The sequence below is a fragment of the Heteronotia binoei genome, chromosome 8 (assembly GCF_032191835.1).
Source record: "Heteronotia binoei isolate CCM8104 ecotype False Entrance Well chromosome 8, APGP_CSIRO_Hbin_v1, whole genome shotgun sequence".
Taxonomy (NCBI): domain Eukaryota; kingdom Metazoa; phylum Chordata; class Lepidosauria; order Squamata; family Gekkonidae; genus Heteronotia; species Heteronotia binoei.
Window position 1 is genome coordinate 111438932 of NC_083230.1, and position 24977 is coordinate 111463908.

The 24977-nt window shown below is 46.5% G+C and overlaps 1 protein-coding gene across 1 annotated transcript; it reads right to left on the minus strand.

The window, feature by feature from the left end:
• Positions 1 to 97: 97 nt before the first annotated feature.
• RECQL (RecQ like helicase) lies at positions 98 to 23443 on the minus strand. Its single transcript, XM_060245893.1, has 14 exons — positions 23335 to 23443; positions 21944 to 22138; positions 19129 to 19308; positions 16629 to 16735; positions 15145 to 15343; positions 13064 to 13230; positions 11134 to 11215; positions 10831 to 10979; positions 9494 to 9611; positions 9132 to 9270; positions 7972 to 8063; positions 5749 to 5965; positions 4245 to 4374; positions 98 to 1009 (listed from the first exon to the last, which is right to left on the minus strand). Exons 1-14 carry the CDS (start codon positions 23351 to 23353, stop codon positions 833 to 835), a joined length of 1971 nt encoding a protein of 656 aa, XP_060101876.1. The 5' UTR covers positions 23354 to 23443; the 3' UTR covers positions 98 to 832.
• Between the last annotated feature and the right edge of the window lie 1534 nt (positions 23444 to 24977).

Below are 24977 nucleotides of genomic sequence, written 5' to 3' on the forward strand. Positions count from 1 at the left end.
GCCGCTCACACTTTCTCGCATACACTAGGTAAACCATTGCCTCTCCTCCCTTTGGACTTCGCAAGCGCTCTTCCATTGATAAGACACCAGGTGGTTCTTTTGATGTTCTGCAAATGAATGTCACACTCCTTTTATTTCAGTGTTTTGATCGCTGAGGATTGTAAACAAGAACTCTACGTTGGAACAAAATGCCTTCCTGTGCCAGGGCCTCCTTCCCACCTAGGTTCTGAAGTACTAGGTTGTGACGTATTTCCAAATTTGCTTCCAAATATGGACACTATAACCAAAAAACACTTTTGTCATTGTTTAAAGACAAATCAACTTAGCAGTTGGTAGTAGGCTTCAACCCGTATTTCTAAATTCCGCCCCCTCCCCGCCCCCTTCTCTGGAGGGCAGCTGATGAAACAGATTTTTCTTCAAATGGTTACAGCCAGAAGGGAAAGTTTCCCACAAGGGGTCAGCAGCAATTCAAAGTGTAATTCCGACAAGCACCTTTACGCAGGCAACAGAAGCAAAAATTTCTTCTAAACATGTCTTTAAAGCCCCCCGGAAACTACCTCATATTTTCCATCCCAAAGTACGCCGTAAAAGATGCAGTTTTGTAGAAATGAGAACAGAAAAAAATCCAACCGTGTTCTTTGTTGAAAGAACTCATCAACTGCAGCCATCAACTCAGAAACATCCGGGGGGAGTGCTGGTCTTTTCCTTCACGTCTTGCTATAGTCCTTTCAGTTTTCTGGCCAAAGGGGTTTGTTCTGGCTGGAAAATATATATAGCCTCCAACCCAGCCTTCCAAAGGCAGCTTGAGATACAGTCGCAGAAATCCACTGCCTCAGTCTTCAATTATCATCAGCTCCTCCTCCTCTTCATCGGATTCAAGTTTGCACTTTTTCGCTTGGAAGGCGGGCTTCGGAGGAGACCGTTTGAGTCCCCCTTCCCCTTTTTTGGGCGCAGCCTTCCGTTTCTCTCCGCTTGGGCTTCCCAGGCTTCGTAGTGGAGGCGACTGGACCTGTCAAGCCAGAATAGTTCATATTACAACAGGCATTACCTCAAATGCTCAGCTCTCCCTGGTTGACATCTTCCTTCTCTGGTCACATTTAGCGCTACCCCAAAAACCTCTTCCCTGCTGGGAGCCATGCTTTTGCACACCCTGGATCCCACAGCTGTGTGTAGCCAGAGGTACACAGAGACTTTATTGCATATTAATTTAATTTTTATATTTATATCCCCGCTCTTTCCTGCAAGCAAGCTCATAAGAACATAAGGGAAGCCATGTTGGATCAGGCCAGTGGCCCATCCAGGCCAACACTCTAAGTCACACAGTAGCCAAAAATCCCAGGTGCCATCAGGAGGTCCACCAGTCAGGCTAGAAGCCCTCCCACTCTGCCCCCCAAGCATCAAGAATACAGAGCATCACTGCCCCAGAGAGTTCCAACAATACGCTGTGACTAATAGCCACTGATGGACCTCTGCTCCATATGTTTATCCAATCCCATCGTGAAGCTGTCTATGCTTGTAGCTGCCACCACCTCCTGTGGCAGTGAATTCCATGTGTTAATCATCCTTTGGGTGAAGAAGGACTTCCTTTTATCTGTTCTAACCTGACTGCTCAGCAATTTCATTGAATGGCTTGCAGAAAATTTAAGCACCTACTACAGATTAAAATAAAATATCATAAAAACATAACAGTGTAAAAACAAAGGCAATGCAGCATCACAAACACGGCAAAGCCACACAGCAGCATATAGGCTGATATCTATTGACACAGCACAGTCGCCATGATGGTAAGGTGATGGGGAGATCAGTTGGTAACAAAGGGACGCCTGCCGGATCAATTAAAAGCCTGGCGGAGGAGACTCCAACTTACATGCCCTGCAAAACCTCGGTAAGTCTTGCAGGGCCCAGATCTGGAGAATTAAACTGGAGAACTGGAGAACTGCAGATCAGGCTAATCAGGGCTGGAATGCTAGCAGGAGCTCCTTCGCATATTAGGCCATAACCCCTTGATGTAGCCAATCCTCCCGGAGCTTACAAAAAACGAGCCTTGTAAGCTCTTGGAGGATTGGCTACATCAGGGGTGCGTGGCCTAATATGCAAAGGAGCTCCTGCTAGAATTCCACCCGAGGCTAATGTGTGTTAAAATGCAACTGCAAAGGAAACGGCCAGGAAAGCTGTCCAATATCCTAGTCAAGGATCCAGTCTGCGGTTCTTCAAACCCAGGCTGGTGTTTGTGTAACAACAACCCAGCCTTCCAGGCCATTTAACTATCCCTTGCAGCACAGACTTGCCCAGAAATTTAATCAAATAAGCAGGCAGGATAAACTCATGAATCGTATGAGAGTGATTCAATTGTGGGATTTGCTGCCAGAGGATGCAGTGATGGCCACAGGAAGAAACAGCTTGAAAAGAGGATTAGAGAGATTCGTGGAGAAGAAGCCAATAGTTAATAGCCATGGTGACTGAGGCGGTCCATCTCTGAATCCCAGTGCTAGGAGACAACCTCACGGGAAGACTTTGGCCTCTATGCCCTGTCGTTGGCCATCCAGAGGAACTGGTTGGCCAATGTGTGAGACAGGACACTGGACTAGACAGACTACTGGTCTGACCCACCAGGGCTCTTCTTGTAGCCTTCGTTTACATTTCAGTTTCAGTAGCATAAACATACTGAAAAAGTCAGCCAGTTCCTGATGCCTGTGGGTCTGGGGCATCAGAGTATAGCCAGGTCACCTTTAATTTCAGTGGGGTTTGCAGTCAAGCAGACATTGAAGACTCAGGATGATTTTATTGGCACATCAACTGTAGACAGAGGGAGTGCTCGCCCCCCAACTACGCCTTACTTGAGTACTGCCCTTCCTGCAGGAAGCCTATCCGAAGCCTTTTAAAGGCCGGATAACTCCAATAAGCTTTTTTGCAGGGAGTGGGGCGGGGAGCAGAGACAATGAGCACACAATTCCTCAGCTATTCACAGAGCTATTCCCATCCCATCCTATTTCTCCTTGCTATAATTAGACGTGATGGAGGGTGTTGTATATGTGGGTGGATACTGATCTGAGAGAGGGTACTTCGATCTGGATCCCCAGAGGGTACTTCGATCTGTTTCCCAAAATCGATTAGCGATCCCTGGGCCAAGAGAGGCAAGACTAAAGTCCACCAGAGAGAGAGCCTTCTCGACAGCAGCCCCCTACTGGTGGAACCAGCTGCCAGAGGAAGTGAGGGCCTTGCAAGATCTTGCCCAGTTCTGCAAGGCCTGTAAAACCACACTCTTCCGCTTGGCCTATAACTGATTGAAGGAGAAAATTTAAGAAATGCTGACGCCATCGGAAGTGAAACACCACCAAATGATGTTAGCACCAGATTGTTTTTAATTATTGCATTTTAAATTTTGATGTATCAATGCCGTGAAATTTTAATTGGTTGTTATGATTTTATTGCTGTGAGCCGCCCTGAGCCTGCTTTGGCAGAGAGGGTGACATATAAATCAAATAAAGTAAAGTAAAGCGAGAGACCCAGGGCTGGATTCTCACTCTAGGTAACCAAAATGGTTGAAAAAGAAAAGACAACATCCCGCCCCCCATTGATGCACATTTTTTTTTAATGTATAAGTTTATAAATTTTGGGAATACTAGCTTTTTTTGTAATTTATAATTACGCACACACACAAAAAAAGAAACTTATTAATGAAAAAAAATGTGCATCAATTTTTGGTTACATATATAGGTACCCTTGCACATTCTGCCTCACTTTTCAAGAAGCAAAGCAGGGAAAAGAAGACGACTGCAGATTTATACCCCGCCCTTCTCTCTGAATCAGTGACTCAGAGCGGCTTACATCTTCTACCCCCACAGCAGACACCCTGGTGGGGCTGAGAAGGCTCTCACAGCAGCTGCCCTTTCAAGGACGACTCCTACGAGAGCTATAGCTAACTCAAGGCCATTCCAGCAGGTGCAAGAGGAGGAGTGGGGAATCAAATCCGGTTCTCCCAGATAAGAGAGCTCTGGCTGACCCTAGGCCATTCCAGCAGCTGCAAGTGGAGGAGTGGGGAATCAAACCCGGTTCTCCCAGATAAGAGTCCGCACGCTTAACCCCTGCACCAAACTGGCAAGGTACCCTTGCGCATTCTGCCTCCCTTTCCAAGAAGCAAACCTGGGGAAAGGATGGTCAAGCTCACCCCTACAATTGCCTATGAGCCAGCGTTAAATACAAGCATACATTTTTTTTAAGCCGGGAGAGAGAGCAAGTCTTACCTTCGTACTATTCTTGGCTCTTGTTATCACTTGCATAGTGATGGCGTGTGCCTTGTTTTTCAAGAGATCGGCTCGAGGGCCTATCTTCACGTAAGATATCGTTGCAAATGCTGTGAAACTGAAGTCTTCTCTGCAAGGAATTAAGCTTGGGGTTAGGAAAAGTGGCGACAGCCGGAACGGGAAGTCGAAGCACAGATAAAGCAGAGTGGGGTAAGGAGAAGTCACGAGGAACTTCTCCATCGGTAAACATGGTTTTGCCTGGAGACAGCATCAAGGGTGACGCTGTGCTAAACTGCCCTTCAAGGCCCAGCTCTGTGTTGGCCTTCACCTTTAAATGACACTTCGAAGTCTGACTCCCAAGCGCCTGTCTTAACCTTCCTCAATGACCAGGGTCTTTTAAAAATCAACTTCTCCCACATGAGCCTAATAGCACACCAAGATCCTCTTGTTCCATGTCCCCCCACGGCTGGAGACACAGTGGATGGCAATACAGGCTGAGTGGCATCATGACTGCCAAAAGAAGAAAATATTGGATTTATATCCCAGCGCGGCTCACAATCTCCTTTGTCTTCCTCCCCGACAACAGACACCCTGTGAGGTGGGTGGGGCTGAGAGGGCTCTCACAGCAGCTGCCCTTTCAAGGACAACCTCTGTCAAAGCTATGGCTGACCCAAGGCCATTCCAGCAGCTGCAAGTGGAGGAGTGGGGAATCAAACCCCGGTTCTCCCAGATAAGAGTCCACACACTTAACCACTACACCAAACTGGCCCTCTGGTGGCCTAGGGAGGTGGCCCTAGGGAGGTTCAAAGGGTGGCCCCAGGGAGATTTATTCGTCCTCCATCTCTGCCAGGGGAGACACTTGGGAATCCCTGAACATTTCCAAATGTGTAGGAGGTTGGGGTTTTTTGCCACTCTGACCTGGATGGCCCAGGCTAAAGCTAACCAGGGCACAGTCCTGGCTAGTACCTGGATAGGAGACCACTCAGGGAGTCTAAGGTTGCTATGCGGAGGCAGGCAATGGCCAACCACCTCTGAACCTCTCTTGCCTTGAAAACCCTACAGGGTTGCTGTGAGTCGGCTGCAACTTTATAGCATTTTTCACCGCCAGGATTTTTTTGTTGCTGCCGTTCACATCGCATGAACACACCAAGCTGCCTTTTACAGAATCGGACCCTCGTTCCATCAAAGTCTACTCTTCTTACAGGGCCTACTGTAAGCACTTGGAGGACTGGCTACATTGCAAGGTGAGGTGGCCTAATATGCAAAGGAGTTCCTGCTTTGCTACAAAAAAAAGCCCTACTCTTAACCACTACACTAAACTGCAAGCGATAACAAGCACCAAGAATCACCTGATGGCTAGATGCTTTTAATGGGAAATGTGTGGGATTAAACCCAGGACATTCTGCGTGCAAAGCAGGTGCTCTACCGCTGATCCTTTTCAAAATAATTTCCTGGAGGGCTCTGCAAGAAAGCAACTGAACCAACAGCCCCTCTATATACTTACTTCAGATATCGCTGCAGTATCAAATAGGCGACGATTCTCTCCAGCGCGTCCCGGGCGAGTTTGGGGGCCACAACGTCTACTCCCAGCTTGGACAACCCCTTCCCCAACCAGGCATCGACCAGCTTCAGAGGAGTGAATTTCTCTTTTATGCGGTCCACTTGCGCTAAAATATTGACAAGGTCCTTGCAGTGACCGGTCACATCCATCTTCTCAACCGCTAAGGAGCAAGGGGAGGGGGGGGGGGGAGGGGGACAAGAAGACATGAAACTTGACAGAACATGAGCTGCTGGAGGTGTTAAAATGGGTACCAAATTCCATCTTTCCTCCAGGCAGGATCCTTTGCCTCTCAACTTCTCCCTCCATCACCCGGCACTATGATGTAAGTGTGATTTCATGGATTTGATTTATTGGGCCAATGCGGCCTCAGGGCGGCTCACAACAATAAAACAGTGGATCATAACAACAATACAGTTCACTCAATTGAACATTTAAACAATTCATCAGATATGGCCAAGGACCTGCCTACCTTAGGGACCGCCTCTCTCCATATGTTCCCCAGAGAGCACTGCGTTCCAGTTCACAAAATCTCTTGGAAATCCCTGGGCCTAAGGAGGCCAAACTTAAAACAACTAGGGAGCTGGCCTTCTCTATAAAAGCACCCCAATGGTGGAACCAGCTGCCGGAGGAGGTGCGGGCCCTGCGGGACCTCAACCAGTTCCGCAGGGCCTGCAAAACTGCCCTCTTCCAAGAAGCCTTCAAGACGTAACCAGACTGAATATTACGCTGCCTGGAGAGACTGTAGCACCACCGTATTGTTTTTTAGCTTTTTAACATTAATTTATATTTGTATTTATATTGCGAATTGATTTTACCTGTATTGTTATATCATGATCCCATATCATGTTCTGTAAGCCGCCCTGAGCCTGCCTCGGCGAGGAGGGCGGGATATAAATAAAAACTTATTATTATTATTATTATTATTATTATTATTATTATTATTATTATTATTATTATTATTATTATTATTATTATTATCTACAGTACAGCAATTTAAAACAATTAAAACAAATTTAAAACAGCTTTGGTGCTGATATTTAATTTCCGGTGGGGCGGAGGTCAAAAGGCTTCACCACATCATGGGGCATGTGCAGAAGAGGGGGCTGACCATTTAAGCACCTGACCCACATACCCCTGGCCAGGGCTTTTTTTGCAGCAGGAACTCCTTCGGGTATTAGGCCACACACACCCCGCCCAATGTAGCCAATCCTTCTGGAGCCTACACTTTACTAAGAGCCTTGTAAACTCTTGGAGGATTGGCTGCATCAGCGAGGTGTGGACTAATATGCAAAGGAGTTCCTGCAACAACAAAAAAAGCCCTGCCCCTGCCACACCCAGAGTTACTAAGCAACTGAAGCAAGGAAACTCCTTCCGAACTCCAAGCACAGCAATGAAGGAAGTTCCTGGCTGTGAAACCAAATCCTATCCAAATCTACCTCCAGAGCAACAGCATTACACGGCAAGTGCCTCCCACCCAGTCTCCACTTCTGTGAAGCTGGACGTTCCTGCCATTCTTAGACCTCCTGTGCACCTGGGCCTCCACGAACTATACTGATCATGGGCTACATAGCTTCTAATCTCCACAAAGCCACATAATTACATCACTGCTTAGTTTCTTCCTGCCCCTCTCCAAGGCTATTCTCTTCTGGGTGTCTAGTGATGGTGCTTACAAACAGGTTCAAGAGGGGATTGGATAAGCATATGGTGCAGAGGTCCATGAATGGCTAGCAGCCAGAAGGTATAGATGGAACACTCTGTCCGGGGCAGTGATGCTGTATTTTTGGTGCTGGAGGGGTAACAGTAGAAAAGCTCTTGGAGTTCCGTCCCTGCTGGTGGACCTCCTGATGGCACCAGGGCATTGGCCACTATGTGGCAGAGTGCTTGACTATGAGCCACTGGCCTAATCCAGGGGTGAAATTCTAGCAGGAGCTCCTTTGCATATTAGGCCACACCCCCTGATGTAGCCAATCCTCCTAGAGCTTACAAAAAAGAGCTTTGTAAGCTCTCGGAGGATTGGCTACATTAGGGGGTGTGGCCTAATATGCAAAGGAGCTCCTGCTAGAATTCCACCCCTGGCCTAATCCAACATGGCTTCTCTTATGTTCTTATTTTCTTACATGCCAGCTGCTCTCATTCTGCTTTCCCTGTTACAATTCGATCACTTACATTCCACTCGGCAGCAGTTATCGCACATTTTGTTACAGCTGGCAGAGTCCCAAGCTTCATCAAAATGTTGAGCTATCAGCACCCGGCGACACCTGGAAATAGGAACACCCAGGTCAAGAGGCAAACGGAAAAGCACAGACAGGCAGGCATGCGGGCACTGAGCTTCAAAGCTACTGAACGTTCAAGTCTCCATTTGTGAACATTCACATAGAGTTCTTCTTTATACCCAAGGCTCTAGATCAGGGATGGCCAAACTTCCTTAATGTAACAGCCACACAGAATAAATGTCAAATGTTCGAGAGTCGCAAGACATGAATGTCAGATGTTTGAGAGCCACAAGACAGGAAGGAAGGAAGGAAGGAAGGAGAGGTGGAGAGCCACAAGACAGGGAGGGAGGGGTGGAAAGTAAGCAACTTTAAATGCATTCTCCAAGCTGCCGGTTGACTTGGCTTGGAGAAGCGATTTAAAGAGACAAATGCCTTCTCCAAACCAGCCGATGGGGTGGTGGGAGCTTCAAGAGCCACACAATTTGTGTGAAAGAGCCACGTGTGGCTCCCAAGCCCCAGTTTGACCACCCCTGCTGTAGATCAATGATTCCTAATGCAGGTCATCTACATACATCGGAGAGAATAAAAACTGGGGAGAGGGGGGTTGGGCAGTCCTTTTTCCACATGCACAACGTCTTTGGACAGTCAGTGGAACAGTGTGGTTTTATACCACTCATCCCACCCTGAGAAAAAAAACTCCCAGATCCTAGATTCCTCCTCTTAAAGAAAACAGCACAATAGGAAACTGAAATCAAAGCTAACATGATGGTTATTGGACACAAAAGTCTTATTGAATGGAGGCCTGAGAGCTCTGTATCTCTGAATATATCTCTGAAGATCTCTGAATATATCTCTGCAGAAGCTCTCTTGTCTTCAGTACTGGTCTGACATCCACTTGTTTTACTAGTAGTTTGAGGTGGCCATTCATCGATACATTTCTGTACTCAGTGAAAAATAGTGAATCAGGAGTTAAGAACAAACTGCTCTAGAAGCCTATGCTAGTTTGAGGGGGGGACTCCAACAGAAACAGCAAATTTTTTAAAATGCCACCCCTTCACAAACAAAACACACATAAACAAATTCACAAACACAACACACACACAAAACACTTGCCTGCTCACGTTGTGGCAATAGGAAACCATGTTGTACAACTTCTCTTGCCCAACGTTCTCCATCACCACCATGGTACTGATTCGGAACATGTCCCCAAAACCGTAATATAAGATACAATCAGCTTTCTGGTCGTCCCGACCTAGAATGATAGATTAGATAGATAAAATAGATTTTGAGAGAGACACAGACACACACAGAGAGAGAGAGACAGGCAGGCAGAGAAAGAGACAGGCAGAAAAAGAGAGAGAGAGAGAAAGAGAAAGAGACACACACACAGATAGACACACACACGTATATAAAGGTGTGCTACTGTTAGGAAGCCGCTGCTCAGAATCTGCTCTGGGTGACCTGAGCATACACACCTGCCCGTCCACTCTCTTGGTAGTAGTTCTCCATGGACTTGCTCATCGAGTGATGAATCACAAACCTGACGTCCGGTTTGTCGATTCCCATCCCAAAAGCAACAGTGGCCACTACAACCTGGAAGACAAAAGACAGAGGATGAGCCCCTCCCTGTACTTCCAGGATCTGCCAATGAGGCCTTGTTCAGGGTGCTATCTTGGTTATCCTCAAGGATGAGGGCTTATTCTGAAGTCACCCTGGGATTGGGGGATATCCTCCCTTAGGAGGTATGTAGAGTTTCACTGCTTGCTCCCTTCTGGAAGCTAACAAAGACATCCACATTCCATCAGGCTATTTTGAGGGAGAGGCCTTTGTTTATGGACTGTTTTGAAATCTGACTGATGGCAAATATATTGCCAGGGCTTCTTTTTTTTTGTATAGCAGAAACTCCTTTGCATATTAGGCCACACTCCCCTGATGTAGCCAATCCTTCAAGAGCTTACAGGGCTCTTCGTACAGGGCCTACTGTAAACTCCAGGAGGATTGGCTACATCGGAGTGTGTGGCCTAATATGCAAAGCAGTTCCTGCTACAAAGAAAGCCCTGCATATTGCTGTTTGGTTTTACTGATCTGTTTTAATGTTCACTAATTTATTGACCTCATTCATACCTTTTCCCCCCAATGGAGACTCAAAGCGGCTTATATCATTCCCCTCTTCCATTTTACCATCACAGCAACCCTGGGAGAGATAGATTAGGCTAAGAGTGTGTGACTGGCCCAAGGCCACCCAGTATATTTCCACAGCAGAATGGGGACTGGGACCTGGGTTTCTTAAATCCTGGCCTAAAGCTCTAGCTTAGGGGCCCCCAGTGTGGTGCCCGTGGGTGTCCAGGCCATTTGCCACCATCTTTCCTGGTGCCTGCCAAGCGTTTTCTGAAAGTAGATGAGGACAGGTAGGACTTTTGCCCAGCAGGGCTTCTGCTTGGCCACCGGAGATTTGATTGGCTAGGAAGATTTTTAAAACCACTGCTTTGGCAGCAGCTGCCGCCGTGGCACAAGAACCTTCACTGTGTTACCGAAGGTAAGTTGTGACAGCCATTTTGTTGATGGCTACACCTTCTGCAGCAGCCATTTTGTGGCTGGCTCCACCTTTTGCAGCAGCCATTTTGCAGCTGTGCCCACTGCATGATGTCAGAGTTCCAAAGGTGCCTGCAGGCACAAACTCTAACTATGATGCTCTTTACAGTTTTTATGACGAAAAGGCCATTGGTGGCGATAAAACTGCAGACAAACTCAGTCAATAAATAAAATCAAAGCTCATTATCAGGAGAGGACGAACCCCCATTGCATGCTTTACCTGAATGTCATTCGCAGACCACCGCTTGTGAACTCTGCTCTTATCTTTGGGCTCCATGTTTGCATGGTAAGTGCCCGCCTTGATCCCCAGTTTCTGCAAACTCACGGTAATTTGTTCCGCATCCTTCTGGGAAAAGCAGTAGATGATTCCTGAACCGAGAAACAAAAATGCTGCTGGAATCAAGGGGTAAGATACAAAGCAAGAACGAGGCCTTCAGAGATCTCACAGCACATCTTTATGAGGGAGCTCACCTACTGATACAATTGGGCTTTTAGAAACCATCCCTTAGAAGTGTTTGTTCACCTGAGAGGCCTTTGTATCTTCCGTTGATGAGCTTAACAATGTCCTCGATTAAACTCTGAGCATTCGAAGGCTTTTGCCGAACCTGAATGTTTTTTGAAAAGACATTGAAAATGTAAAAAAAAAAAATTGCAGTTCCTCTTTTTCTAAGTCCATCTGTGTACGATTACATTCACTAATAGCCTCTTGCGATGGTCTAGCAAGACCACCAGACCTCTGGATGTATCTAACAGGAATGCTGGGAGGTGTATTTTTTTTTCTTTCATCAAATTAAAGCTCTTCTGGTCAAGTATCTTGAGCAATCATGTACCCACCTCTGATAAATAATGCCATTGAGCTTTAATGTCCAATTAAGAAATTTAGCAATAGCAAGGGTAATATTAGGTGATCTATCAAAAGGAGTGAAACCAAAGGGATCTGTCAAGGCTGGGTGAATTGGCATCAATGAGGCCAATGAGGTTCAACATGGACAAGTGCAAAGAAATTTTCATTTTTTCATTTTCATTTCATTTTAATGCACATTGGAGCCAACAATCCTAACTATATATGTTGATGGGGTCCAAACTGGCAGTAACAGACCAAGAAAAAAGACCTTGGGAGTTGTGGTAGGCAGGGCTTTAAAAAAAAAAAAAGCTCAGCAGGAACTAGTTTGCATATTAAGCCACACCCCGACATCACCATTGTTTTGCAAAGGGGGTTTTGTAGAAAAAGCCCAGCAAGAACTCGTTTGCATATTAGGCCACACCTCCTGATGCCAAGCCAGCTGGAGCTGCTAAAAAAAAAAGCCCTGGTGGTAGGTAACTCACCACCATTGTTGTTATTTGGGGGATTTTTCCCTCTCTATTTTGGGATTGCAATTAAAAAACCAACCATGTGTTCTGTACCACTATCAGCAGCGGTAGGTAAAAGTTAAAATGGGAACACTTGACTTTAGCGGAGCTGGTGGTGGAAAGTGCCATCAAGGCACAGCTGGCTACCCTGTAGGCAGGGCTTTTTTTTTTGTAGCAGGAACTCCCTTGCATATTAGGCCACACACTCCTGATGCAGCCAATCCTCCAAGAGCTTACAGGGCTTTTAGTACTGGGCCTGCTGTAAACTCCAGAAGGATTGGCTACATCAGGGGTGTGTGGCCTAACAGGCAAAGGAGGTCCTGCTAGAATTCCTTACAGGGCTCTTCGTACAGGGCCTGCTGTAAACTCCAGAAGGATTGGCTACATCAGGGGTGTGTGGCCTAATATGCAAAGGAGATCCTGCTAGAATTCCTTACAGGGCTCTTCGTACAGGGCCTACTGGAAGCTCCAAGAGGATTGGCTACATCAGGGGTATGTGGCCTAATAGGCAAAGGAGGTCCTGCTAGAATTCCTTACAGGGCTCTTCGTACAGGGCCTGCTGTAAACTCCAGAAGGATTGGCTACATCAGGGGTGTGTGGCCTAACATGTAAAGGAGGTCCTGCTACAAAAAAAGCCCTGCCTGTAGGGCTTTCAAAGCAAAGACGAACAGGTGATTTCTTGTTGTTTGCCTCTGTATCATTAATCTTGCAGTAATTTTGGTTTAATCCTGGTTTAGCAATGTCCCCAAACTGACATTCTACACTAGAATAATAGAATCAGAGAAGCCAACTCTATGATTCTATGATTTTAGTGTAGAATGTCAGCTTGGGGACAGGGCCAAACCAGGATTAAAGGTCTAGTGTGAAATTGGTCGAGGTTTCCTTCGTGGTCTCCCTTCCAAATATTAAATAGGGCTGACCCTGCTTACCTTCCGAGATCTAACAAGATCGAAGCAGCCTGGGCCATCCAGGCCAGGGTTTAGCAGGTCTAAATCAGTTTAAATCCCCAATTTTGTACCTTTCGCTGGCTAATGGGTTGGACTGAGCCTACTGTACCCCCGCTACTCCTGGCTGTAGCGCATTATCAGAAGCGACAGGCGTACCTCGTAGTACAGGTTGGGCCGGTTAAATGACGCGGTGAAGGTGATGCACTTCTGAACGCACAGGATTTTCTGCGCATCTTGCAGGACGTGGCTTGTTGCGGTCGCGGTTAACCCGATCAACGGCACAGTGGGAAACTGCCGCTTCAAAATCCCAAGCAATTTGTAATCTAAATGTAAGCGAGTGACATTTGGTGCATAAAATACAGCAACAATAAATAACAGTGCGCCGTTAATTTGCAACGGGCTAATAGCAATCCCACGACTATGGGGTTTTCAAAGTAAATGCACAGAAGCGAATGGCCGTTGCCTACCTCTGCATAGCAACCTTGTCTTCCGTGGTTGTCTCCCACCCAAATTCTGACTGTGGCTATCCCTGCTTAGCTCCCAAACCCTGATGAGCCTATGCCAGTCTGGGTTAGTAGGGTGCTATGAATAAAATGTAAAGCATCCTAGTAGTTTTCTACTGATGAAGGTTAAAGCAGAGAGCGCCAGAGCAGGATTACAGCGGAACGTCTGGAAGACAAAAGCAATGACTACTCAGGGATTGCGCAACTACGAGGTTGACGATGAAGATATTGAAACTGGTTTGCTATTCCTCGGCTCCACCAGCAACCAAAAGGAAAACCGCATCCAAGAAATCAGAAGGAGACTGAGACTGGGAAGGGCAGCCATGAAGGTGCTAGAAAAAGGTTCTTAAGTGTAAAACTGTGTTGCTGGTGACCAAACCCAAGATAATTCATGCCACAGTATTCCCCATTACAATGTATGAGTGTGAAAACTGGATACTGAAGAGCCTGACAGGAAGAAAGTTGATTCCTTTGGTGCTAGAGGCTTGTTTTATGGATATCGTGGACTGCCAAAAAAGACAAATAAGTGGGTTCCAATCAAGCCTTGAAAGGAAGCTAAAATGACCAAACTCAGGCTATTATTAGACAAGACATTATTAGACAAGACTCACTGGAAAAGACCATTTTAAAAGTTGAAGGCAGCAGGGAGTGGACAGATTCAGTTGAGGAAGCCCCGGCACTCAGTTTCCAAGACTTCAGAAAGGCTGTTAATGATAGGATGTACTGGAGGATATTGGAGCACCTTCCCTATGAGGAAAGGCTGAAAAGTCTGGGACTTTTCAGGTTAGAAGAGAGACATCTAAGGGTTAATAAAATTATGATAGAGGGTGTAATATTCAATCTTGTGAATAAGAAAGCTCTGCTGTAGCATGGAAAAGTAAAATAGTACATATAAGGAGCAGTGTTCCCTCTAAGCTGAGTTAGCGTGAGCTAGCTCAGAATTTTTAGCCTCTGGCTCACACATATTTGTCTTAGCTCAGGAAAAACGGCCCCAGAGCAAACTAATTGATGCAGCAGCTCACAACTTTAATGCCAGTCGCTCACAAAGTAGATTTTTTTGCTCACAAGACTCCACAGCATAGAGGGAGTATTGATAGGGAGGTAAAGATTTTTTTTGGAAAAGACCAAAAGATGGGGTGAGTAAACCTGGCAGCCTCTTAAGATCAAACTGTTGTTAATCAGTTTTTACAACAGGCTTTTTGAACAAAGAAAATGATCTAGATTTGCCCATATGGGAAATATGATCAGTCAACATTCCAACTAACATTAATTTCTGGTCCAGGGGTAACCAAATCTCCAGTAAGCACAGAGAAGGTCAGTATGGCGCAAGGATGGCCAAACTTACTTAATGTAAGAGCCACAGAATAAACACCAGATGTTTGAGAGCCACGAAACATGAACGTCAGATGTCCAAGGGAGGGAGGAAGGAAGGAAGGAACTTTAAACTCATTCTCCAAGTCACCAGCTGGCTTGGTTTGAAGAAGTGATTTAAAGAGAGAAACGCCTTCTCCAAGCTGACCAATGAGGTAGTGGGGGCTTCAAGAGCCACACAATATATGTGAAAGACCCACATATGGCTCCCAAGCCACAGTTTGCCAACCCCTGGTCTAGTGGATTTCACACTGTGTTGTAGGCGATCCTGGGTTTCCTCAATAACAAGATCAAGGGACGCAAACAAACTTCCCAAAAGGCAGTTCAGCTGGGACATATGAAGTCCTCTCTGGGTGGTCTTACCAGGCCTGAAGTCATGTCCCCACTGGCTGCAGCAATGGACTTCATCCACCGCAATGCGCGTAAGCCTTCCTGCTTGGTGAGCTTTCTCCAACTTGGACATAAACATCTTGCTTTTGGCAATCTTCTCTGGCGTCACGTAAACCAGTTTGAGCTGGGAATTGCGAGCCAACATTTCAGCGTGAACCCACTTCACGTGCTCCTGTTCAGATGAAGAAAGGAGGAAAAATCACAGCGAGAAGAACAAAATGTTGCTCAGGCCTGCAGTTGATTATGAAATCGCTTAATACAGTGCTAATTATGGGTCATATCCACAATCACATCTCCAAGGCAAGACAGCCTCTGCTAAAGGCAAAGAATGTAGCAATAACTTGACTCCTTAAAGGTTTATAGAAACTATTGGAACATTTTGGCATAGCTTGCTACATGCGTCCACAGAGAAAAAGAGAATACAAGCAGGGCTTTTTTTGCAGCAGGAACTCCTTTGCATATTAGACCACCACCCCTGGTGTAGCCAATCCTCCTGAAGCTTACAGTTGGCCCTGTACGAAGAGCCTTGGAGGATTGGCTACATCAGAGGTGTGTGGCCGAATATGCAAAGGAGTTCCTGCTACAAAAAAAGCCCTGAGTAGAAGAGTTGGTTTTTATCCCCACTTTTCTCTACCTTCAGGAGTCTCAAAGTGACTTGCAACTAATTGTCTTTCCTTCTTTCCAACACAACTGGCACCTTGTGAAGTAGGTGGGGTTCAGAGAGTTCAGAAAGAACTTTGACTGATCAGAGGTCACCCAGCAGGCTTCATGTGGAGGAAGGGGAAATCGAACCCAGTTTGGTGTAGTGGTTAAGTGTGTGGACTCATATCTGGGAGAACTGGATTTGATTTCCCACTCTTCCACTTGCAGCTGCTGGAATGGCCTTGTGTCAGCCACAGCTCTCGCAGAGGTTGTCCTTGAAAGGGTAGCTGTTGTGAGAGCTCTCTCAGCCCCGCTCACCTCAAAAGGTTTCTGTTGTGGGGAAAGAATATAAAGGAGATTGTAAACCGCTCTGAGACTCTGATTCAGAGAGAAGGGCGGGGTATAAATCTACGGTCTTCTTTTTTCAGTTCTCCAGATTAGAATCTACTACGACCGCTATGCCACACTGGCTCTCAAAAAAATATTTCTGCTGCTCTGCCATGATAGCTGCTACGTTTCCCCACCTCAGATTCCCTGAGCAAGTCGTGGCCTAGTGTTCACGAATTGTGGGGGAAAGCGAGAAGTGAACCGTTCATAGAAGATGACGGCGACTGTAGATTTATACCCCGTCAATATTCCAGAAAAGGGCTTTCAATGAGACTGTAGGCTAAGCTACAAAACTGCAGAGCCCCCGCTAAAGAACTGAAGGGACATTGCTTACTTAGGGCCCTGGCTTCTACACCAACGGCAAGATGCCGAGAGTTGACAATGAAGTTTGGCAGCCCGCCGCCACCATGCTTGGCAGGGAGCCGTACCTTACTGCTGGAAGCATTGAGCAAAGTGGCAGAAATCCCCAGCTGTTCCAGGACCATTAGCTGATCCTCCATAAGTGAGATCAAAGGACAGATCACAAGGGTGAAACCTAGAAAACAAAGCAATCCCTTGAATCCTCTATAGGACACGTTCACCGTTCCAACCCTTAACAGCAAAACCAGACTCTCTGCTTGTGAGAAGGTATTCAGATCACACATTTGTCCTATGCAGAAGGCGGCATGTTCACTGGAGGCAGACTAAAGCCAGCTGTGTAACTGTGACCGTTCCGCTGGACTGCTGCCACCAAGCAATTGCGTGAAGAATTTACCCCAACTGCAAAGATACAGCAGAAATGCCTTCCTAGTTCATAATGGCTCTTGAAACACTCGTACGTTTTTCTTGCTGCGTTTCAAGATGTGGCAACACAACACAAGTGCGTGCTGTTGTGTGCGTGTGCTTGCCTATGGCAAGTGAGAAACAGCCACAGAAATCTGATTTACACAGGGTCAAACCAGCTGCCGCTGCCAATTCTGACTGGCTACATCGCCCCAAGGCCACTGGCGAGGCTATTTCCCAGCCTGGCAACCCCAAGGGGTTTTTTTTCATACAGAGAGACCCATACAGAGGGCCCAGACTCAGAACTGTCTGTGCACATAGTATGTGCTCTACCAATGAGGTGTGATGCCAGGTTTTCAAAATGCCCTTCTAAGGTTTACCTGGTGCCATCACGATTGCCAATGAGGTGCCAAGCAGACCGCTTTTTGTCCCCGTGCACTTTTGAACAGCTTCTTCCCCGCTGCACCTTCTCTTTATATAAAAGTAAAGGTAGTCCCCTGTGAAAGCACCAGTCGTTTCCAACTCTGGGGTGACATCGGATCATGACATTTTCATGGCAGACTTTTTATAGGGTGGCTTGCCATTGCCTTCCCCAGTCATCTACACTTTCCCACGGCCTCAGTAGGATGGAAGCCTGAGTCAACCTCAAGCTGGGTACCTGAACCCAGCTTCCGCTGAGATCGAACTCAGGTCATGAGCAGAGCTCAGGACTGCAGTACTGCAACTTACCACTCTGCGCCATGGGGCTCTTTTTTTTCTCTTTATATACTGATGGTTTAATAGCTAGATTCATGTTCAGGAGCCCCTCAGAGAACAAGGGGTTTTTTTGGAGGGGGGGCAGGTATACCCTGATCTGGATAGCCCAGGCAAGTAAGATCTCAGAAGCTAAGTAGGTCCAACCCTATCAAGTACCATATTTTTCGCACCATAAGACGCACTCCCCCCACCCCAAAAAAAGTGGGGGGAAAGTGTGTGCGTCTTATGGAGCGAAGGTACCGTATGTACCTTCCTCTGGGGGGGGGGGCAATCCGCTGCCTCCATCCCGGCGCTTCCTGCCCCCTCCGCAAACCCAGCGCCTCGCGAGCGCCAGCTGTGGAGGGGGCGGCGTGCTTTCTCCCTGCCTGTTTGCATGGCTCCAGCTCTGACGCTTACAGCCAAGCGCCAGGATCACTCCCTCCGCCCTCCGATCCCAGCGCTTGCTTTAAGCATCAGCGCTGAAGCCATGCAAACAGGCAGGGAGAAAGCACGCCGCCCCCTCCACAGCCGGCACTCACAAAGCGCTGGGTTTGCGGAGGAGGCAGGTGCTTCCTCTGTACCTGTCTGCCTGGCTTCAGCTGCTGCTTATAGCAAGCGCTGGGATCGGAGGGCGAAGGGAGCGATCCTAGAGCTTGCTGTAAGCATCAGCTGAAGCCAGGCAGACAGGCATGGAGGAAGCACCCGCCCCTCCGCAAACCCAGCGCTTCGCGAGCGCCGGCTGTGGAGGGGGCGGCGTGCTTTCTCTGTGCCTGTGTGCCTGGCTGGGAGACAAGCGGCAAGATCGCTCCCTCCGCCCTCATCGCAAACCCAGCACTTTGCAGGGAGCAATCACGCCGCTTGTCTCCCAGCCAGGCACGCAGGCGCGGGGGAAGCACGCCGCGCATACGTGCCTGGCTGGGAGACAAGCGGCGAGATCACTCCCTCCGCCCCCATCGCAAACCCAACACTTCGCAGGGAGCGATCTCGCTGCTTGTCTCCCAGCCAGGCACGCAAGTGTGGGGGAAGCACGCCGGCGCCTGCGTGCCTGGCTGGGAGACAAGCGGCGAGATCGCTCCCTGCGAAGTGCTGGGTTTGCGGTGGGGGCGGAGGGAGCGATCTCACCACTTGTCTCCCAGCCAGGCACCTGCGTCTAATGGTCCGGAGCATTCAATGGACTGAAAAATACGGTACTTGGAAGGAAGACCTCCAAAGGAATACCAGGGCTGGAAGGCAGAGGCAGGCAAACGAGTCACCTTTCTGAAACACATCCAAACCCCAGTAGGGGTCACCGGAGGTCACCATGACTTCAAGGCACTCAACCACACACACATACACAAAATACAATTATTTAGCAATAAAAAATTGTAAGTAGTGTGGCTAAGCAAGAGAAGTGAGGAAAAGCCAAAAATTCATTGGCTTGCAAGGGCATACCATCAGAAGACACTGCTGGTAGTTGGTAACACAGACTCTTCCCACCGCCAGTTGGCATGACGAGGAACACGTCTCTTCCTGCCATTGTGACGTTGATGGTTTCCAGCTGCAAAGCCCTGAACGTCTGGAGCTTAAAGCTCTTCTGCAACTCGTTTCTGATGTTCTCGGACCAAGGAAAATCTGGGATCGGAAAGGAGCACATTTGAACAAAATGAGCATTCATTTGAACAGTGAACGTATCTCTTGAAGGTTTTTCTAAAGCGGTAATGACCAGTGTTCCCTCTAAGCTGAGTTAATGTGAGCTAGCTCACATTTTTTTAGCTTCTGGCTCACACATTTTTGTCTTAGCTCAGGAAGGATGGCCCCAGAGCAAACTAATTTAGGCGGTGGCACACAACTTTAATGCCAGTAGCTCACTAAGTAGAATTTTTGCTCACAAGACACCACGACGTATAAGGAGTATTGGTACTAACCTCTCCTCAAACTGTAAGACAGGATCCAATCAGGAGCCATCTGTCAGCCAAACCTAATTGGTTTGGCGCAACTTAGAAAACGTCAGCTCCAAATGCAGCGAGAGGAGACAGAACAATGCTACCTCGCAGCCACACAAATTTCAGTTCTCCATCTATTTAACTAAATGAGCATCAGAAAGGAATGAAAATAAGGCTTTCCAACAACTTCCTTCATAATACGCTCCGTGTAAGAAATGGCCCTTCTAAGAAACGGCAACCCCCATATTTCCAACAACAATAGTAACGTTCTCACATGACTAAAACTGCGATTCTAAGAAAGTCTAGTAAGGTCTAAATAAGCCCCATTTTCTTTAATGGAGCTCGCTGCCAGAATGCACTGGTTACCAGTTGGGTACTGGATCCGTTTCAAGGTTTTAGTATTGACTTTTAAAGCTTTTCGCAGCCTGGGATTGACATACCTATTAGACTGCATCTCCCTATATATGCCCCGGAGATCACTACGATCTGGCACACAACATCTGCAGACCGCCCCTGGCTCGAAGAACATCCATCTTGCCTGAACTAAAGCCAGGGCCTTTTCGGCCTTGGCCCCAGCCTTGTGGAATCAGCTCCCCTTGGAGATCCGGACCCTCACTGAAATGTTACCTTTTCGTAGGGCCTCTAAAACGGAGCTAATCCGCCAGGCCTTTAGTTGAGGCAGTGGATGTCCTACTCTATCAAGTGTTCCTTCCATCGGCTGACCCTATGCTGCGATACCATCTCTGCTGTAATATTAAACTACCTTTTTACTGTGCCAGATTCTTAATCTGTGTGTCCAATTGAGCCATCATCTTTAACTGTTTATGATCAAACTGTATTGTTTTATTGATATGATATGTTTTAATTGTTATTTATACTGTTTTAATAATGATATTATCCGCCCTGAGCCCTTTCCGGGATAGGGCGGAATATAAATAGTCTAAATAAATGAATGAATCCTCAGAATTGCACTGTAATTGTAATTGCACTGTAAGAGATTGTACAGGATCCTCCAGTCCTCTGGATTCAGGGGAAGGCTTCTTCCACTGCCGGAAAAACCCTCTGCTAGCCGAATGGGATCCAACCCATCGAGTGCAATAGTTTAATGCAGGTCTTGACAGATTTCTTCAGCTTTATGAATCATCCCAGCAATTCTGGCGCCAGGCTTATCTTTCAGCTTTATGCATTAATGACCTTGTGTGCATGTGTTAACTGCAGTCAAGTTGTGGCTGACATGGCAACTGAGAGCCAGTGTGGTGTAGTGGTTAACAGTGACAGATTTTAACCTGGAGAACCAGGTTCAGTTCTGCACTCCTCCACCTGAAGTCAGCTGAGTGACCTTGAAGAAGAAGATGAATGCTGTAGATTTATACCCCCGCCCTTCTCTCTGAATCAGAGTCTCAGAGCAGCTCACAATCTCTTTTATCTTCCTCCCCCACAACAGACACCGTGTGAGGTGGGTGGGGCTGAGAGGGCTCTCACAGCAGCTGCCCTTTCAAGGACAGCTCTGCGAGAGCTATGGCTGACCCAAGTCCATTCCAGCAGCTGCAAGTGGAGGAGTGAGAAATCAAACTGGTTCTCCCATATAACAGTCTACACATTTAACCACTACACCAAACTTGGGCCAATCACAGCTCTCTCAGAGCTCTCAGCCCTAAAATGTCTAGCTTACTACCTAAAGTTGCACAACGCTAAAAGAGCTAGAATTACAGATTGCCAGACAATCTTAGGATCTCCTGGCTATACCACACACAATGCCATATGATAATTAATTAATTAGCTTATGGCAACCCAATGGATTCATGCCTTCCAAATTGTCCTTTTGTTAACAGCCTTGCTCAGGCCTTACAAACTGAGAACTGTGACTTCTTTGACTGAGTTGATCCATCTCATGGTAGGTCTTCCTCTTTTCTGCTTGCCTTCCACTTCTCCTAGCACTATTGTCTTTTCCAGTGACTCTTGTCTTCCCGTGATGTGACCAAAGAACAATAGCCTTAGTGATCTTATTTTCTATGCATTGCTGCTACAAAACCTAACTCTAAACTCTTTGTAGTTTGTCATTTAAAAAAAAAACTAAAAGTGGTGTGGCATTCTAAATAAATATGGTGTAACCCTGGTTGCCATGATGACCAAAAGGTAACCTCCATCCCTTACTTAAATAAGGTTTGCACTTCTAACTGAGAATCACAACTTACTGAAAATACTGACTACTGAAAATACTAGGTGCCACAATGAAATTACTAGGCACCATGGTGCCCTGCTGGCTGGGATTTGTCAAGCCCTGGTCTAATGACTGTTTAAATAATAAACCCCATCTTGCAGACCTTCCTTGTTCCAAGCTATAGCTGCCAATTCTGTGTCTTTACTCCCCCCGCTCTCTGCGTCAGAACACTCCTTTATTTTCTTCTTCAGCACCGTCTTCCTCTGAATAAGTTCCTGCTGGCGCTCCAGAAGCTCTTGCACCTGGATCTCCACGGCCTGAAGCTCACTGTCAACAGAAGCCAGTTCCTCTTCCAGCACTGAAATAGAAAGAGACGAACGTTTCAATAATTTTCTCCATGGGCTTAGCACAGCGGTCCCTAACATGGTGCCCACAGACACCTTCCTTGGTGCTTACCAAATGTTTTTTAAAAGTGGGAGGAGTCAGGTGGGGCTTTTGCCCAGGAAGGCTTCTGATTGGGCACTAGAGATTTGATGATCTGTGCAGATTTTTAAAAACATTTTTTTGGCAGCAGCTGCTTCTACAACAAAAAGATCTCCCAAGTGTGACTGATGGAAAGCTGTTGCAGCCATTTTGTGCCTGGCTCCGCTTCCTGTAGCGGCCATTTTGTGGCTGTGTCCACCACTCCATCCATGCCAGAATTCCAAAGGCCTGCAGACTCAAAATGACTGGGGACCCCTGCGCTAAGCTAACAGGATAGTGAGAACAGCAACCCTGCATCTTGCCCTGGACTTGGCACAATGACTCACCCTTGGTATATGGCTCACCCTGTTTCTACATCCTGTCTGGACATCTTCCACAATGCTTATTATTATTATTATTATTAAATTTTATTTATATCCCGCCCTCCCGCCTAGGCAGGCTCAGGGCGGCTATAGTCAGGAATCTGGTTCCTGGCTCCCCCCTCCATCCATGCATTCCACCACCCTCTGAACGAGAAAATGCTCTCCACATGTTTTGTTTTATTTATTTATTTATTTCTATTTGTATCCTGCCCTCCCTGTGAAACTGAACTTCTACAACTCCCAGCTTCTTGTATAGTTTCCGCACCCTGCCCTTTCACCAGTTGCTTGACAATTTCTTTTTTTATGGCTTTACTCTCATGTTTACACAGTTGCGAACCAATCCAGAAAAAGCACATAAGATGATCTATTCAAACAGCATGGCTTTCCCCTTATTTCTTGTATGCTGGCACGCTAATCTGTGGCAATGATCAGAGGACTGGATGAGCAGTGGAGACACAGGGAGCAAAATCCCTACTCTCTGAGGACAATTGCTGGATGTCAACAGGCCAGTCACGCTGTCTTGATCCAGCCTACCTCACGGTGTTGTTGCGGCTATACAGCTGGAAAAGAAACCACATAAGCCAACACCACTTCCTTGGAGGAAGGGTGGGACAAAAATCTACAGAATGGATTTATTGCTACAACATAGATAACATAGACTGTTGGTTGGCCTTGTGCCACATAACCTGGGGCAGAACAGCTGGCTCACCCAAAAGAGTGGTCGTCATCTTCAAAGTCCAAAGGCACTCTGCTAGATGAGCAAGTATGGTCCAAAGCAATTCATTAGCAGATTCTTTCTAAAAAGAGAAGCTTTGAAAGGATAACAAAAATATTCAAAAGTCACAAGTATGAAATCATCCCTAAAGAAGCAACACCTGCCTAGTCATAAGCAACTTTTAAATCACCCTAGAACAGGGGTGTCAAACATGCAGGCCCCCGAATCAGGCCCCCAGAGGGCTCCTATCAGGCCCCCGAGCAACTGGCTGTCATCTGCTTCCTTTTCCCTATAATTTGCTTCCTTCTGCATGCGTTGCAAGGCTTGCTCAATTGCACAGGCGCTACAGAGCAAAACCTCTATTTTCTCTATTGGCTGAGGCTCCTCCCTTGGGGAGGAATAGCTTGCTTTGCCAGGCTCTCTCAATTGCACAGCAGAGCTACTGAGCCAAGCCTCTCTTTCTTGTATTGGCTGAGGCTCCTCCTCCCTGTCCCCTGGGGAATGAAGGAAAGAGCCAGAGCTTCCTGTGCCCAGTTCCCTGGTTCCCATGGGAGAAATACAAAGAAAGCATCTTTAAGAACCAATGTGTGCTAACATTTTAAGCATGTTTTAAGTTTTTAGAATATATATATTTTTGTTTGTCTGTGTTCTTTATAAAATGTATATCTCTGCTACCTAATATTAAATAGGTATACCTATGGCCCAGCCTGACGTGGCCTGGCCCAACAAGGTCTCATTTATGTCAGATCTGGCCCTCATAACAAATGAGTTTGACACCTCTGCTCTAGAACATAACTGGTGCCCTTAAATCTCCATTGCCAGTCTCCTTTGCATAGACATTTTTTCTTATGCCAATGTTGAATTTATTTCACTTATACCCTACATTTTTTCCAATGAGGACCCAAGATGGTTTACATTGCTTTCCACTTTATCTTCACAACAACCCTGTGAGGCAGGCCACACTAACAGTGTATGACTAGTTCAGGGTCACCCAGCAAGCTTTCACAGTTTGAGTATCGGACTAGTACCTGGATGACCCAGGTTCAGTTCTCCACCATTCGGTTCTCCACCAAACATCATCATTCCCTAGTTTAATTACGGTACAATGTTTTCTTACTAACTATGCAAATGACCAAAAGTACAACCCAATGCAAAGCTACCCCTTTCTAAATCCACTGAAATCAACAGGTTTAAAAGGGTGTAAAACTCAGTTTAGGACTGCATCATAATCCCTGGAAATACTAATAATATAAATATGAATAACAATAAATACAAATAAATAAGGCAGAAAAACAGATGTCAAATAATAGGTATACTTTTTCTTTTGTTTTCTTGATGTAGTAATAACTGTAATCTATTCTTTTATTTTCTGTATCCTATCTCTGAGCCTTTCCCCAATTCCCTAATTTTCCCTGTAAAATTTAATAAAACTTGTTATAGAAAAAAATATTAGGTAGCAGAGATATAAACTTATAACGGGCGCAAACACAATTACATATATATTAATTTAAAACATGCCTAAAACATTAGCACTCGTTGGTCTTAAAGATGCTTTCTTTGTATCTCTCCCATGCAATCCTGGACGAAGAAGCTCTGTGTCTTTTCTTCCTTCCCCAGGGGGCCAGAAGGGGGAGGAG